At 41.4% G+C, this 15,286-nt stretch overlaps 1 protein-coding gene across 2 annotated transcripts in view; it reads right to left on the bottom strand.

Annotated features, from left to right (window-relative positions):
* LOC133124169 (diacylglycerol kinase eta-like) overlaps window positions 1-15,286 on the bottom strand; it is a 59,483-nt gene that overhangs the window by 15,050 nt on the left and 29,147 nt on the right. Inside the window, exons 6-17 of one of the 2 annotated variants that reach the window (XM_061235125.1) lie at window positions 12,096-12,202; window positions 10,597-10,722; window positions 10,106-10,208; window positions 6,631-6,793; window positions 5,897-6,005; window positions 5,227-5,366; window positions 3,985-4,066; window positions 3,672-3,763; window positions 2,818-2,917; window positions 2,066-2,360; window positions 1,238-1,375; window positions 571-708 (exon numbers count right to left, since the gene is read on the bottom strand). In XM_061235125.1, coding sequence (XP_061091109.1) covers window positions 571-708; window positions 1,238-1,375; window positions 2,066-2,360; window positions 2,818-2,917; window positions 3,672-3,763; window positions 3,985-4,066; window positions 5,227-5,366; window positions 5,897-6,005; window positions 6,631-6,793; window positions 10,106-10,208; window positions 10,597-10,722; window positions 12,096-12,202 — 1,593 coding nt within the window. The remainder of the gene's footprint in view (window positions 1-570; window positions 709-1,237; window positions 1,376-2,065; window positions 2,361-2,817; window positions 2,918-3,671; window positions 3,764-3,984; window positions 4,067-5,226; window positions 5,367-5,896; window positions 6,006-6,630; window positions 6,794-10,105; window positions 10,209-10,596; window positions 10,723-12,095; window positions 12,203-15,286) is intronic. The other variant, XM_061235123.1, reaches the window with a different exon arrangement.

Below are 15,286 nucleotides of genomic sequence, written 5' to 3'. Positions count from 1 at the left end.
AGCATGTGCCTGTGCATGCGCGTATGTGTTGGCACGCATTCCAGGACAGATAATCAATGCGTTAGGTATGCTGTATGTGTGTGTGCGTGCGTGCGTGTGTGTGCATGTGTGTGTGAGCATGTACCAGGACAGATAATGGTAAATGGTAAATGGTTGGCATTTATATAGCGCCTTTATCCAAAGTGCTGTACAATTGATGCTTCTCATTCACCCATTCATACACACACTCGGGGACACTTCGACACAGCCCAGGCGGGGGATCGAACCGGCAACCCTCCGACTGCCAGACAACTGCTCTTACTGCCTGAGCCATGTTGCCCCACAATAATAATAATAATAATAATAATAATAATAATAATAATTGCATTCGGTATGCTGTATGTGTGTGTGCGTGTGTGCATGTACCAGAATAGATAATACATGCATTAGGTATGCTGTGTGTGTGTGTACGCATGTACCAGGATAGATAATACATGCATTAGGTATGCTGTGTGTGTGTGTGTGTGTGTGTGTGTGTACGCATGTACCAGGATAGATAATACATGCATTAGGTATGCTGTCTGTGTGAGCATGTACCAGGACAGATGATGCGTGTGTTGAGCACAGGCAGGTTCTCCTTGCTGGTGCTGAAGGGGATGGAAAAGGAACCACACGATTGGCTGCTGCGACTCATCCGTGTCTCAGGAGGGGAGCACGGCGTCTGTGCAGCTGGAAGAACAGACACACCGTCAGCTCTCGTCCACAATCCTCAGCTTCCACACACCATCAGCTCTCTCCCACAATCCTCAGCTTCCACACACCGTCAGCTCTCGTCCACAATCCTCAGCTTCCACACACCATCAGCTCTCTCCCACAATCCTCAGCTTCCACACACCGTCAGCTCTCGTCCACAATCCTCAGCTTCCACACACCATCAGCTCTCTCACTCTAACACAGTTACCTAGGACCTCACCCTGACTGAAACAGGTGACATGAAAATGCCTCAGATTTCAAATGAACTGATTTCAAACCATTCTTTTTTTACCACCCCATTTCCTTTCACTGATGAAGTTCTCTGAATTTCCAGTAGGTGGTAGTAGCAAGTCATCCAATGTTTTCCTTTCCCATGTGCCATTCTTTTGTGCTGTCATTAATGACACATACACACACACATACACACACACATGCACACACGCACGACCACACACACACACATAGCAATTTTATGAATGATTGAAGTATTAATGCAGAAACATACAAGGAGGCGACTCCAGTTCCTTAGTATCTTCGTCCTTCTCGTTGTCCTTGTTGTCTTCCTCGCTCTCATTCTCTTTAAGCTCCGTAGGTGAGTGTAGGTCCTGCTGCTCCTCTGTGTGAGCATTCTGCTCATCCACCACTGAGGAAGAGCCAAACAAGAGGGCAAGAGGAGTGTAAAATAAATTTGAGTGGAGCGGGTGAGAAAAGGGAGGAGAGAAACAGAGAAAGGAGAAAAATGGGAGCGAAAGTTAATCAAGGGGGGTTTGGAGCTGACTAACAGAAGCAAAAAGCCAAACCTTCTATATCCAGCCAGATTTTCTCTACTTCATCACTTAAGGATGTAATTGCTCTGACTGCAGACATTTTCTAGGCCTTCAAATTGTGACTGTCACATTTTGAATTAATGTCTCTGTCCAGATTTACCTGGACAATCTTCCACAAATGTAAGGTATTGCAGCTGGTACATACTGTATTGCTATCTCAACATTCTTGTAACCTCGCTCTAACACTGCAAAAGCATACAGTAGCTGTACCTAACATCTACTGAATGTTTGCATTTACTGTGTGTATGTATCATTTTGGAATTCATGTAGGTTTTAAACATTAATGTATCTCTCTGTTTAACACTTTATTCTTTTATCTCTTGACTTCCATAAAAAAGCCTAACTAGGGACAGGAGTTGAAAACTACCACTAGCTATAATCTCTGTATGCGGAACATTCGCGACATGAATTTGGTGTAAACTGACAGTAATGATGCTATGCTGTCCATTGTCCCTATTCAAATGAACATGAAATAAAAGAAGTCGTAAAACGAGCTCCAGGCCTGCCTTTCTCTGCCTGCTCGATGATCTGCCGCACGGCTTTCTTTAGGCTGTTGGCACGCAGCATCAGCTGCTCCCTTGGCCGGAAACATTTCTCCGTCTGAGTCTCCTCCAGCTTCTCCTTCAGCTCCGACAGCGACTCCTCGCTCATCTCCTCGCTCAGCTCGTCCTCCTCCTCCTCGTCCTCCTCCAGCTCCTCTTCCACGATTGGTGGAGTGGTGTGAGGCGGGTGGAGCACGGCCTGGGCCTCCACGTTGAGGGTTTGGAGGAGGGAGTCCAGCTTCTCATTGAGGACAGAGCACTGGGGGGGGGGGGTCAGGCAGAAACATATTAAACACAAGCTTACAACATGGATAATGCACAGTCTATTTAGACCTTTGGGTGTATGGTCTCTTTAGCCATTCAGTGACTAATTAATCACATAAGTGATGAAACACAGCAAAAACCAACTGATACTACTGCTCTCCCCTGCTAAAAAATCCAGCAATGCCAGCTTGACCAACATGAAAATTGAGCTTGTCGAACTGGTCATACGCTGGTCTAGCTGAGTATGAGCTGGTCAACCAGCTAGTGCTGGTAGTCTGTCTGAATTAGTCAACCAGTTAAACCACGTCGAGCTGGGAGCTGGTCTGAACTGGTCTGAACCTAGCTTGAGCTGTTTTTTTCAGCCGGGCCTATTCATAGATATGATGGTTTCAGGTGAAGACACATTAGCATGGTATGTCTAGCACACCTGGGCACTGTCCCCCTTGACTCACCTTGAGAGACATAGTATCAGGACCGTCAGCATTATCTGTGGACTTCTCATAGGATTTCCCCACTTTGGCAACAAAGTCCTTCACCGTCTCACAGAGAACCCTAGACAAAAGTGAGGAAAAGAGGTCTGTCTTGTTTTCTTTAAAACATCATGGAATACAGCCAGGCTACAAAGATCCAAAAATGCAGCTGAAGGAACATAAAGAACCATCAAGAAGAGGTCACTTTTCCTTATTTAGTACTGTTGACCATTTATTCCATTAAATCTACACTCAGTGAGCACTTTATTAGGTAGACTTGTACACCAGCTTGTTAATGCAAATATTTAATCAGCCAATCATGTGGCAGCAACTAAATATCTAAGCATGCAGACATGGTCAAGAGGTTCAGCTCTTTTTCAGACCAAATGTCAGAATGGGGAAGAAATGTGATCTCAGTAACTATGGAATGATTGGTGGTGCCAGACAGGGTTGTTTGAAACTGCTTATCTCCTGGGATTTTCACATACAACAGTCTCTGTAGGGTTTGCAGAGAATGATGCAAAAAACATCCAGTAAGCAGCAGTTCTGCAGTCAAAAACACATTGATAATGAGAGAGGTCAGAGGAGAATGGCCAGACTGGACTGGTCAATGTTGAAAGGAAGGTGACAGTAATACAAATAACCACACATTACAACAGTGGCATGCAGAAGAGTATGTCTGAACACACAATGCATCAAACCTCATAAGTGGATGGGCTACAGCAACAGAAGTGTAGAAAATAAGTAATAAATACCTCAGTGCTCAGTGAGAGTATATTTCTTATTTGTTTCTACTTTATAAACATGACTTAGCCATGTGCTTGCTAAGGACTAACTTTGCGGAAGAAATGACCACAGAGTGCTGGTCTGAGTTGAGGATCTTGGTGAGGTGGGCAGCGACCGAGTCCTCGTAGCTTGAGATTGGGAACTACAACAGGCAAAAGAAGAAGAAAGAACAATAGGCATATGGTGTGTTATGTCAACACTGATGCAGCAAGTGGCATCACCATGACATACCAAGTGAACTGACACAACACCCATATTGTTTTAGTACTGTAAATCAGTCAGTTATCAGAACTGGGGCAAAAGACTTGTGACGCATCGTCATTAGGACGACAGAGTCAAAGCCTGATGGATTAGGAAAGTTACCTGGCAGTCCTCCGACTCCTCGGGCGTGCTGGCACAGCTGAGCTTGGGAGGTATTTTAATCTCATATGTCATAATGCTCCACCTGGGGAGGCAAGGGAACAGTTGTCAGCCAAATTCACCTGTGGTTCTGCAGTAATTACTTGTGCGGCTTACTTACAAAGTCACAATGGACTGAATGCATGGGATGGATTCTCTGTCAGGATCAGATACCGTGAGCACCAATGGAGTCTCCAATGACTGCTTTGTCCAAACACACAGGGCTGTGCAGCATCAATTGTAAATAGATTTCAAAATGGCACTTAGATGGATAGTACTACCCAGTATTTCCACCATGCAGTCAGTGCTGTTGTGATAAAATCACTTTCACTCTCTATTTTATTGGGTTTTTAATATCATTGTTTTTAATATCACTGGATCTTTCAAAGAAAAATCTATCTAAAATATCTCATTTATTGTCATGAAATATCTCAGAGGCAAATTCCTGACTGATCACTGCAGGTAGGGGATTTCAATCTCACAGAATATACCACAGTACCTTTGACAAAATTGCTTTTCCTCATTGGTACCAGAAAAACAATTGCAGAATAAATGCATTATGGTGGGTAATACAGTATGTTTGGTAATACCTAAAATATTGTGGGTATTTTATATCACATCCATCCATCCATCCATTATCTGAACCCGCTTATCCTGAACAGGGTCGCAGGGGGGCTGGAGCCTATCCCAGCATACATTGGGCGAAAGGCAGGAATACACCCTGGACAGGTCGCCAGTCCATCACAGGGCACACACACCATTCACTCACACACTCATACCTACGGGCAATTTAGACTCTCCAATCAGCCTAACCTGCATGTCTTTGGACTGTGGGAGGAAACCGGAGTACCCGGAGGAAACCCACGCAGACACGGGGAGAACATGCAAACTCCGCACAGAGAGGCCCCGGCCGACGGGGATTCGAACCCAGGACCTCCTTGCTGTGAGGCGGCAGTGCTACCCACTGCGCCATCCATGCCGCCTTTTATATCACATTTACATTTAATACATAATAAAAATGTTATTACATCTGTGGCGATAACCAAACCCCCATCCCCCTTCCTCAGCCATTCCTCTAAATCCGCACAAGACATCCCACAAGAACAGCCTCCCACATCAACCTAACCAACCCATCCCACACCACCAAAATCATAAAATTCATCCCTAACCACAGTACAGTTGTCCCTTGTCAGGTCATGACAGTACCTGTCCAGCATCTTGGTGCTGGCCCGTTCCAGCTTCTCCAGGATTTGTGGCAGTAGTGTGTCATCGTCACAGGAAGGCCCCCAGCCCAGCACCCGTGCCAGGTCATTACCGGTGCCCAGGGGCAGAACTCCCAGCTGGCACTGCAATGCAAGGCAAGGCAAGGCAAGTTTATTTATAGAGCGCAATTCATGTACAAGATAATTTAATGTGATTTACATAAGCAAAAAAAATCAAAAAGACCAAGTAAAATAGATACATTCATACATATTAGATATTAGATATTTATTAAAAAGATTTTTTTAGACTTGCTGTAGCCTATCCATTTAGAGGTTTGAGCTCTGATCTCTCTCATTAGCAATGCACCTTTGCCCACATAATTGCTGCTCAATGGATGATTTTTTGTTTTTTTTCCACAGCATTCTCCGCAAACTCGAGAGACTGTTGTGCATGAAAATCCCAGGAGATCAGCAGTTTCTGCGATACTCAAGCCACCCTCTCTGGCACCAAAAATCATTCCACCGTCAAATTCACTTTCAGAGCATCTGTTAAAAATCTGAATATTATGTAAAATTGAGAATTAAGCATGCATTCAATGCATTCAATGTATCTGTTTATATGTATTCTACCAATCAATCTAAGCTTTAAGCACTAGTCAGACTTCATACTTCACCTGCTTGTGAAGGTTCAGCTTGTCGATTTCAGATAAAACCCATCCAACGCTTCCGTCTCCTCCACACACCAGGATTCTGAAGTTGTCGAACTTATGGAACAAGCGCAGTCTGTGGGGTGAGTAGAAGAGTGAGATCTCATTTAAAGTCCAAAGGATTCCTTCAAAAAATGATTTTTGACTTCCACTCATTACATTGTTTGGTATGGTTGGCTACTTCTCAGTACACAATTATGAAGTACCCAGGCCTTTCCACTACATTGGATACAAATGCTGTGTACCCTTACCTGTTAATCCATCCATTTATATAATGGATAGGCAACACGGACAGGTCAGGATAGGTTTATAGCTTAGTATGATGCCATATAAAACTGGGCTTGTAATTCACAGGTTGTAGGTTTGACTCCCAGGTAGGGCACTCTCATCATAACCCTGAGCAAGGTACTTATCTTTAATTCCTTCACTAAATAGTCAGCTGTTAATTGGATTGTATAACACAAAAGGAAACTGCACAAAATAGTCTGTATTAGAGTGCCTGGCAAATGCCTAAATGCATTGCCCTTACAGCATTTCATGTTAAATCAGAGTAATACTGCAGTGCCTACTGTTTTTCAGTGTCTTGAAACCTGAAGCCTAAATCAGTTGCTGATTGAAAGAAAATCCCCTGGTCGATAGCCTGTAGCATTTCTGGCCTGAATGAGTACACAGTTGGATTCAGAAACAGTACTCAGACTTACCCTAAATGAGGGCCACCATTCATCAAGTCGAAGACCTGCGCAGGGTTGAGTAGCTGCTTGAAGCGGCGCAGGAATTTCACCCCCTGGTTGTCCCCACTTTTAGAGTTGACGAAGACCAGGAGCGGGCTGGCACATGATGGTGGGCAGGTGGCCTTCCAGAAACCTGACAAAAAAGAAAGATTAGTCAATGATTCCAATGCATTAATTTGATCAGCTCAATAGAATTCTGTGGTATTCTTCAGCATTTCTGCCTTGTTGCACATTCCCAAGTTTGCAGATATCAACATATTTTTGGTTTTGAAAGCTTCTTTGCTCACACACAACTTAGATCAAACTATGAAAGACCAAAACAAAAACCCAAAATACATTATTTTAACTAACCATCTCCTCACACACCCGTGACTGAGATGCTTCACATCTTATGACAGTGCCACCTTTTGTGTAGCTAGGCTTGGAACATGATGTATGACATAGGTCAAGGTCAAAACTGAAGCAAAAGCAAAGATAGCAGGGCAATAAAGATGGCTGAATAATAACAGTGGTGATTGATGATAGGAGTAAAGGTTATGTAATTCTGTGATGTAAGGTAATATGAGCTCATCACATGCTCGCTGAAAGTAAACACTCAACAGCCAGAACCAATAATATGATATAATATTTCTCTCTTGTGTACGTGTGCCTGGATGTGTTTTGCTAGGATGTTGCTATGGGCTTACATATTAGGATTGAGGGTCCCTCAGGGGGACTCTGCAGCAAAATGTGGAGAAGCCCCAGCGATCCCCAAATGTGGTTTAATGAGAGCAAAATTCAATTCAATCCTTTCTTTCTGGTAGTTTATTCTGTATTTTGTACACTCTCGCTCTTTCCTACTATCGTAGATGTTTTCCATATGCTCTCTCCTCTTCCTTTGTCAGTCATGTCCTTTCTCTTCTCTTACTCTCACTCTTCTCCTCTCATTAGTTCCCTCTTCCCTGTCTAGCAAAGTATGCATTGTTGTTGAAGTAACACAATCATTACAGGTACTAAAACTGCACGAGATTTGTCAGTAGCCCACATGACAAGGTGATGTGAAAATTGTTTTCAACGCATCTGCCAATCTTTGGAAAATACTTTCTCCCATAATTTACTCTGAAAAGGTCACTAGTAAATGTTTGCTGATGTTCGATGCATCTGAACAGCACATTTTGCTTTTCAATGATCAATCTCTTGAGAGTATGCCTATGTTGGTTTTATTTTTGTGTTCTAGGAAGGGTCACTAGTTTTTCTAAAGCATGTAACCCACAGGAATTTAAATGTCTAACAGAATTGACATCCTCATGGCGTCCCTATGGGCTCAATGGGGGAGATATCTGTCAACAGGGCACTTTAAATAGAACATACATAGCAGGCTGTAAGTATTCAGACAATGATACCATTTCTGTTATTTTGGATTTGAAATGAAACAATGAACATGTGGTTGGAGTGCAGACAGTCACTTTTAATGTCAGGGTATTTTCATCCGTATCGGGTGATCCGTGTAGGAATTACATCCCCTTTTATACATAGACCCCCCATTTTAGGGTCCCAAAAGTCATTGGACAGTTGGCAACTCTGCTGATTCTGAGTAGTCAGGTGTATTCGATCGTTTCCTTAGTGGAGGTTATTCTAGTCTGTTATTGGCATTATGTCAACTTGAGGACCAGAGTTGTGCCAGATACATAGGCCAAACAATAGACTTACCAAAACAAACTGTTTGGAACATCATTAAGAAGAAAGAGCACAGAGACATTATCAAAGAAGGCAAGTGAGCCTGCGGCAGTCATACATGGCCAAAATGTAACACCACCACCACCATGTTCCACAGATCAGGGTGGTACTTTGGTTCCTGGGCAGTTCCTTTTATCATCCACAATTTGCTCTGGCTCTTCACCTTTCCATCACTCTGATACAAGTCAGTGTTGGTCTCCGAAACCTTTTTCCAGAACTCTGCTGGCTCTTTTAGGTACTACTTACAAGCATAAAACCTAGTGGTATACACCTCTGACTGTTTTCTTCTTATTTCTCAGCCTCATAATGGCTTCCTTGACTGTCATTGGCACAACTCTAGCCCTCATGTTGACAAACGCCAATGACAAATGCCAAAGGTGATCAAAGGCCTACAATCAAGAGCAGATACTAAAAGGTATACTTTCTTATACCTTGTAATACAAAAATGATGTGCATTTCTCACTAACCATGTAAGCAATGGTAGGGCAATCCCTTATGTAAAACAGCTTAAGCAGCAGTGTGTGCTCAATTCTGCTGATACTCATAAAAAAAATAAGGCACCGTTCTAGACTGCTGACAGCAGATCTCTGGTCACAGACAAATCAACATTGATTGATGGCACAATTATTTTTTCCACATTCTATTTATTAATTGTTATGTATTTGTTTGTTGGCAAACCAGCAGGAGTTGTTAAACAGAAAAAAATATGGTACACAGTGATTCTAAAAAGTCCAATAACAGAGCAAGCTCCCGACCCACCAATAAAACTCCCACCCGACCTGAGCCATACAAACAAGATAAGCAGATGGGGGTATTATGTTGTGTTGTACAATTCCCAGTACCTCAATTTCTGCACCCATAGATGGACTTATCTCACCAATCACTTCATGCTGGCACAGCTCAAGGAGTTATTGCTTGTAAGGTTTAGGGACATTATTTTCATCACAGAACATGCCACAAGCCTTGTTGAAAAGGGTCACTACTTTGAGGGTGGATAAATCAGAATACATGAAACATACAAGGTTGAACAATTCAAAAATGAATCCCAAAATGCTGGCTCAGCAGACATATAGAACAGTCAATCAACAAATAGACAATGCGTTAAAACATTCACAGAAGATTCAGAGAAACTAACACATTTTTACTCCAATGCACTCTAAAAGAAATGTTTCTTTCAACCAGCACACAGATTCCTCGAGGCTGTGAGGGTTTTTGAACCCAAGCCAGTCCGCACACTTGACCTGACAAAACTCGCACTGGATCTGATACCAGGATCTGACAACAACTATTCTTCCAAACACACCAATTACAAAATATATGCACAAGAAAACAGCACTGCAATATGATAGATTTCTTGGACCAAAGCAATATAATATTTTTCTGTTCCAACCACCTCAGTCAATACAGAAAGATGCATTTACGGCGGTACCATGATTAAATTCAGTCACACAGTTTAGACCTTACTGTATGTTTTCACTCCATCAGTTTTAATCTATTTCATTTTTATCAGTCTACCGCTGCTGCAAATCATTTAATTATTATAAATAGCCTCCTATCTTTTTTTTTTTCAAGGAATAACTGCACTATGTATTTATATAAACTGCTTCTCACAGACTAAAAATAACAGCATAGCACACCAATAAAAATATTTGAAATATGCCACTGCCACGTCTAAATGCAGAGTGTAACAGAGTGGGAAAATTGCTATCAATCAATTGTGAGCCCTTACCATCTGAGTCAATGCTGTTGAGGGCAGTAGGCGGGATGATGGACACCTTGCACTGGCCCAGCGGACATTTTCTGGGGTATAGGTCCATGCAAGCTGTGTGTACCTGTCCACAGCAGAAAAGATGGGGGTACAGACACACCGGGGGTGTAAAAAACAATGTTAGGTTGGATATATATATTTTCTAATCACTTGCAAACAATACAAATCCTCATATTGAAGACAAAAATTTTTTCCTCAATTTTGTCAATTCTTCATACGCAGATGAACATGTCTTAAAAGTATATATAATCGGAGAAGCTAGTGCTGCACTAACGTCCATTTGAGCTTGTCTTTAAATCAGTGTCAAGTAGAGCCAATATGTATTCTCAGTTGATTTCATGCAGAACATTTTGCTGGACTGTGCTGTAAAGTGCTGCAGAAGTGTAAAAAACATTCACAATCAAGTAAAATAGTGACATAAACAACACAATCTCATAAGGTGAGGTCCTCACCATGGCCTTGCACCACAGGCAGCGCCAGTCCTGCAGCCTCAACACGCTGCCACAGGTCTTGTCGCACACGGCGCATTTGGCACTGACCGGCAGGTTCCCCTCCAGCCACTGATGAGGCATGGCAATCTGGAAAAAAACCCACACATCCACATATTATTGGACACACCATTGTGGTGAGTTTGACTGTTGAACCCTAAAAATTGTATCTTCAAAATAGAACCCAAAATGTTAAAATAAGAATTAAATACATGTACCCTCTTCAGAAAATATCAAAACTGAAAGCTATTGAGCAAGTTAGAAGGATTGATGGACTGAACCTTGTTTTTAAGCCTAGCAATGGATGGTTCATAAAAGACAAAAGACAGATCTCCCAGCTCCCAGGTTAAGCCAAGCACCTTTTGATGAATGAATGCATCCATTAATGTGTCAAACAATGCATTAAAAACGTGTGTTTTATTGTATACAAGTACGCCATTGTTTTTGTTTCATTGTGCTGCTCCCTTGGTAACTCATTCCTCTAAAAAAACAAACAACAAAAGCACACACGGATTTGCAATGTACCCTGTAACACATGCAAAGTGTACATTGAGATTTTGCGAACTAGTGAGTAGCATAGCCAGTCGAAGCACTTCTTCTTACAAGCAAATCCTAGCCAGTGGTGAATGCCAACTATCCAAAGGTTTGTCATCACTCAATAGTGACACAGTCTCTCTCCAAGACTTACAACCTGCTTGCACCATCTGTATTAGTAGGATGAAACAGTGAAAATTACCAGAGGCTAGCTGCACACGATTCTGAGGAAGTGTGTAGGTTATACAGCATGTACTGTCTAGAATTGAATGGAAGGGGTTGAACTGAGGGGGTAATCAAGAAAAGCTAGTTAATAGCCTTTCATTTGAGGGTATTTACATCCATATCGGTTGATGCGTGTAGGAATCACATCTATTTTTATACAATGTCCCCCTCATAGCCGTCCATAGACCGAAAGTAATTGGACGGCTGATTCTGAATAGTCACATGTGTTCAATCGCTTCCTTGGTGGAGGTTGTTTGTTATTGGCGTTTGTCTACATGAGGCTCAGAGTCATGCCAAGGACAGTCAAGGAAGTCATGGCCGGTTTGTAACCCATAATCAGACCCATTTCTAAGATTTCCACCCACAGGCTGTCTCATACCAGATACATCAATGATTGGGCACTTCAAACTGGGAGAGAAAATAAAGGTAGGGGATTAGAGTGGGGCACCATTGGCTCAGGCGGTAAGAAGGGTTGCCTGGGTGTGTCAAAGTGTGCCTGAGCAAGACACCTAACCCCCAAATGCCGGTTGGTGCCTTGCATGACAGCCAATTGCCTTTGGTCTGTGAGTGTCTGGATGAATGGGTGAATGAGACACATCAATTGTACAGCGCTTTGGATAAAAGCGCTATATAAATGCCAACCATTTACCATTTAGAAGACAGGAGTAAATGTCAAGACTAGATTTTGAAGGCCGGTCACTCACCCCATCCTCATCCTCGATGATGTCTTTCCCGATTGATGCCAGGGTTGTCCATTTGCAATTGTTTGTGGCCCTGACTGCACATCTTTTATGAGCTTTAAACTTGCACACTGCAAAAAAAACCCACAAAGAATATAGACTCCGAAAGTCCTCCCAAGAAAGCAAGACACAAAGACGTTTCGCATTGAACACCATTGTCAGTTGTCCACATCGTTTTCACCTCAAATCTGGAGAATACATTTAAATCTTTTGACAGAACCTTTGACAGGCTGATACAGATACAGAAGTTATAATGAGATACGACAGAGTGATAATATGACAGACAGCTAGTAATAGATAAAAAATGTCTTTCATTCCAGAGGCAAAATGGAATATATAATAAAGGTGTATAGGTTATGACTATTCCTCCACTGAAATGCATGCACATTTTTGAGCACAAATTGACAGACGCATATGAATCCTTGCGACATTACTATTCCATTCACTGATTGTCGTCTGCTACATCAAATGAGAATTTAGAACAAATGAACATTGATCCTACAAGGGTCCAGAACATAAATCAAGCACTTTATTGCGGTTCCAGCTGGTTTATTACATAATCAGACCATTTTCCCTATGATTTCCGCCCACACCGAGGCAAACTGCAGTTTCTCAAGGCAGATAACATGTACCAGATATTTCTTATCCAGTTAATCAATGCTTGTATTGGTTATCTAAATCCATTACAACTTGTACAACAACTACAAATTTGCATGCTCAACAAGTGCTTAATAAGCTGTTGCTATTCTGCATAAACACATTAGTGTATACACATTAGTCTTTCGGAGATACAAATATTTAATATTGACTTGCATTTCAAAAGACTTAATAACAAACTGACCACTCTCTAGTAAATCATAATTTAGCAGTATATGAACCCATGATTTTCACTATATGCTATTCAGTCTCCTGAAGACTTAAACATTACACTAGCACAGTTAACTTCAGAGGTATTGAAATTGGTCCTTGTTCATTTGTTCCTGCAGTACTGTACACACACTGTGCCATACACCAATGTGCTACAGAGACACACAAGGTCCTATAGGAAGCCAGACCGTATTAAATCACACTAAAGCCATGGCATATGTGGACATCAGGAATGTGCTGTGACGCACAGTCTAATTCAATAAGGCAGGCATACAGTTTCTCCCATAGACAGATGTAAAGATAAATACTGACATTGCTAATGAAACCCAAGCAATGAAAACCAGGCCCTGAAGGCAGATCACAGCATCACTAACCATCACAACTTCTTCATTAAATGCAGTACCTTTTAGACTTAGATTTAATGTATTAAATTTGCCTCCCATATGCTCCTATAAGTTAATCAGGTAGTTCAGGTGCCATTTCTCCTTATGCATACTATATCCTTTATTCTATAGATGAAATCACCATAATGTCAGCAAAGAACTTAGTTCCGGATGGATAATGTTGAGGAATGTGAATAGCAGGCAGTGTTTTCCGTGTCATTTAACCAAGGTACAAACACATATTCAATGTTGGAATATAAAAATAATTTAGGAAAACTGAACAACATTGTTTTATTTATATGATTTATATGATGCTAGCTAATGTAATGTTAATGTTAGATGTCAGCACCCCCCTAACATTGTAGCTAACGTTAACTAGCCAACATTATTAACATGAATAACCAGTCAAAACTAGCTAGCTAGCGTTATTGGGATACCCTATTACTCTAACATTACTACTAAAACTAGCTAGCTAGCTAACTAGTTTTAAAACAGGCAAGGTTGGATTTAACGTTTCATCGTTTCATGTTTGTAAAGTTATCATCCCAGTGTTGCTCTGTATGGCCACAGAAGAGTGTCTGGTGTTTATTAGCTAACATTAGCTGCTAACAACGTTTGTGAAGAACATGAGCAATACAATTAGAAGTTCTGGTTTTGTTTTTTCCCCCATGTTTCTGGCACTTTGAAACTTATGTTGAGCCTCTCCTTGTGAGCTGCCATTGACTGTGCCAAGCACCTGAGGCCGCCCTGTAAAAAGATGTAGGATCTGGGTTATCTTCCCTTTCAAGAATCGGAAAAAGCCCAATCCACTGTGTGCCGGATTACATTTGGCATTACAGTCCCAAACACACCGATTTTGGCACAGTTAACAAGCTAACTGTTTCTACACAGCTCTGGTTCAGTAGATTTTAAGTAAAGTTGCTTCATTCTGCAGCTGAGCGGCCACCCGGAAGTATCTTAGCAACCTTTGTTTAAAAACATTCTGATTTCATCTATACTTTAAACTATATGCCATTATCAGAACACCTACAGAGGAGAATTTGCGGTTTAGTCAATTGTACTATTCTAATTTGCATTTGCAATGCCTCTCAAATGAATAAATGTTCTTAGTGTGCTTCATAGTAAATAGTAAAGAGAAATGTACTTGAATTATATTCCTCTTTTTCCATCTCAAATTTCCATCAACCTGTACTCATTGGTTACCACAAGAAATGGGATGTTGTGTGCTGGCAGGCTTTATTGGTCCTGACACCTGAAAATTCAGCATTTTCATCGTCTGAAAACCAGGTCACATTTCCAGCAGTTTCATAATCCTGTTCTGAGCTTGTGTTATATAGTGAGCTCCACAGTTCACTAAAACCCAAAGATGTCAGGTCTCATATCTCCTTTATAACCCTATCACACTACAAGAAGTGGGGGGGGGACTTGTAGAAGTGCGATTCAAAATTGCCAGTGCAGTTATTCGAAAAGCCTATAAAAAGGATATTACATGTCACTACTGCACAGGAACCAATTATATTCCAATTTCCAGGGGAATAAATCAACGATGCCCAGTAGGGCCATCAATGAGAGGTTTTGTCAAAATGAATGGGATGATTTTTGTTCTTCACAGCAAAATATAATGAATGCTCTAGAGTGCAAAACAATGACATTGAATCACAACAGCAATTTAATTGTTGCACTTGAACCATAGTATTTTTGAATCCGCTGAAAATGTTATAATGCGAAATACATAGGGATAATTGATGCGTTTGGTCACTCTTACATGCACAATGGAAAGATCTATCATCACAAAGATGTGTAATTTACTCTAATTTAAAAAATGGGTAATTTACTCCGATTGTTATGTAATACAAGTAATGTAATGATCTTGAATTAATCTCCTGATACTTTCCAGGAATTCCT

The sequence above is a fragment of the Conger conger genome, chromosome 3 (genome assembly GCF_963514075.1).
Source record: "Conger conger chromosome 3, fConCon1.1, whole genome shotgun sequence".
NCBI classification, from domain to species: domain Eukaryota; kingdom Metazoa; phylum Chordata; class Actinopteri; order Anguilliformes; family Congridae; genus Conger; species Conger conger.
Note: the sequence above shows the minus strand (reverse complement) of the source record. Positions and strands in the feature narration are given on the sequence as shown.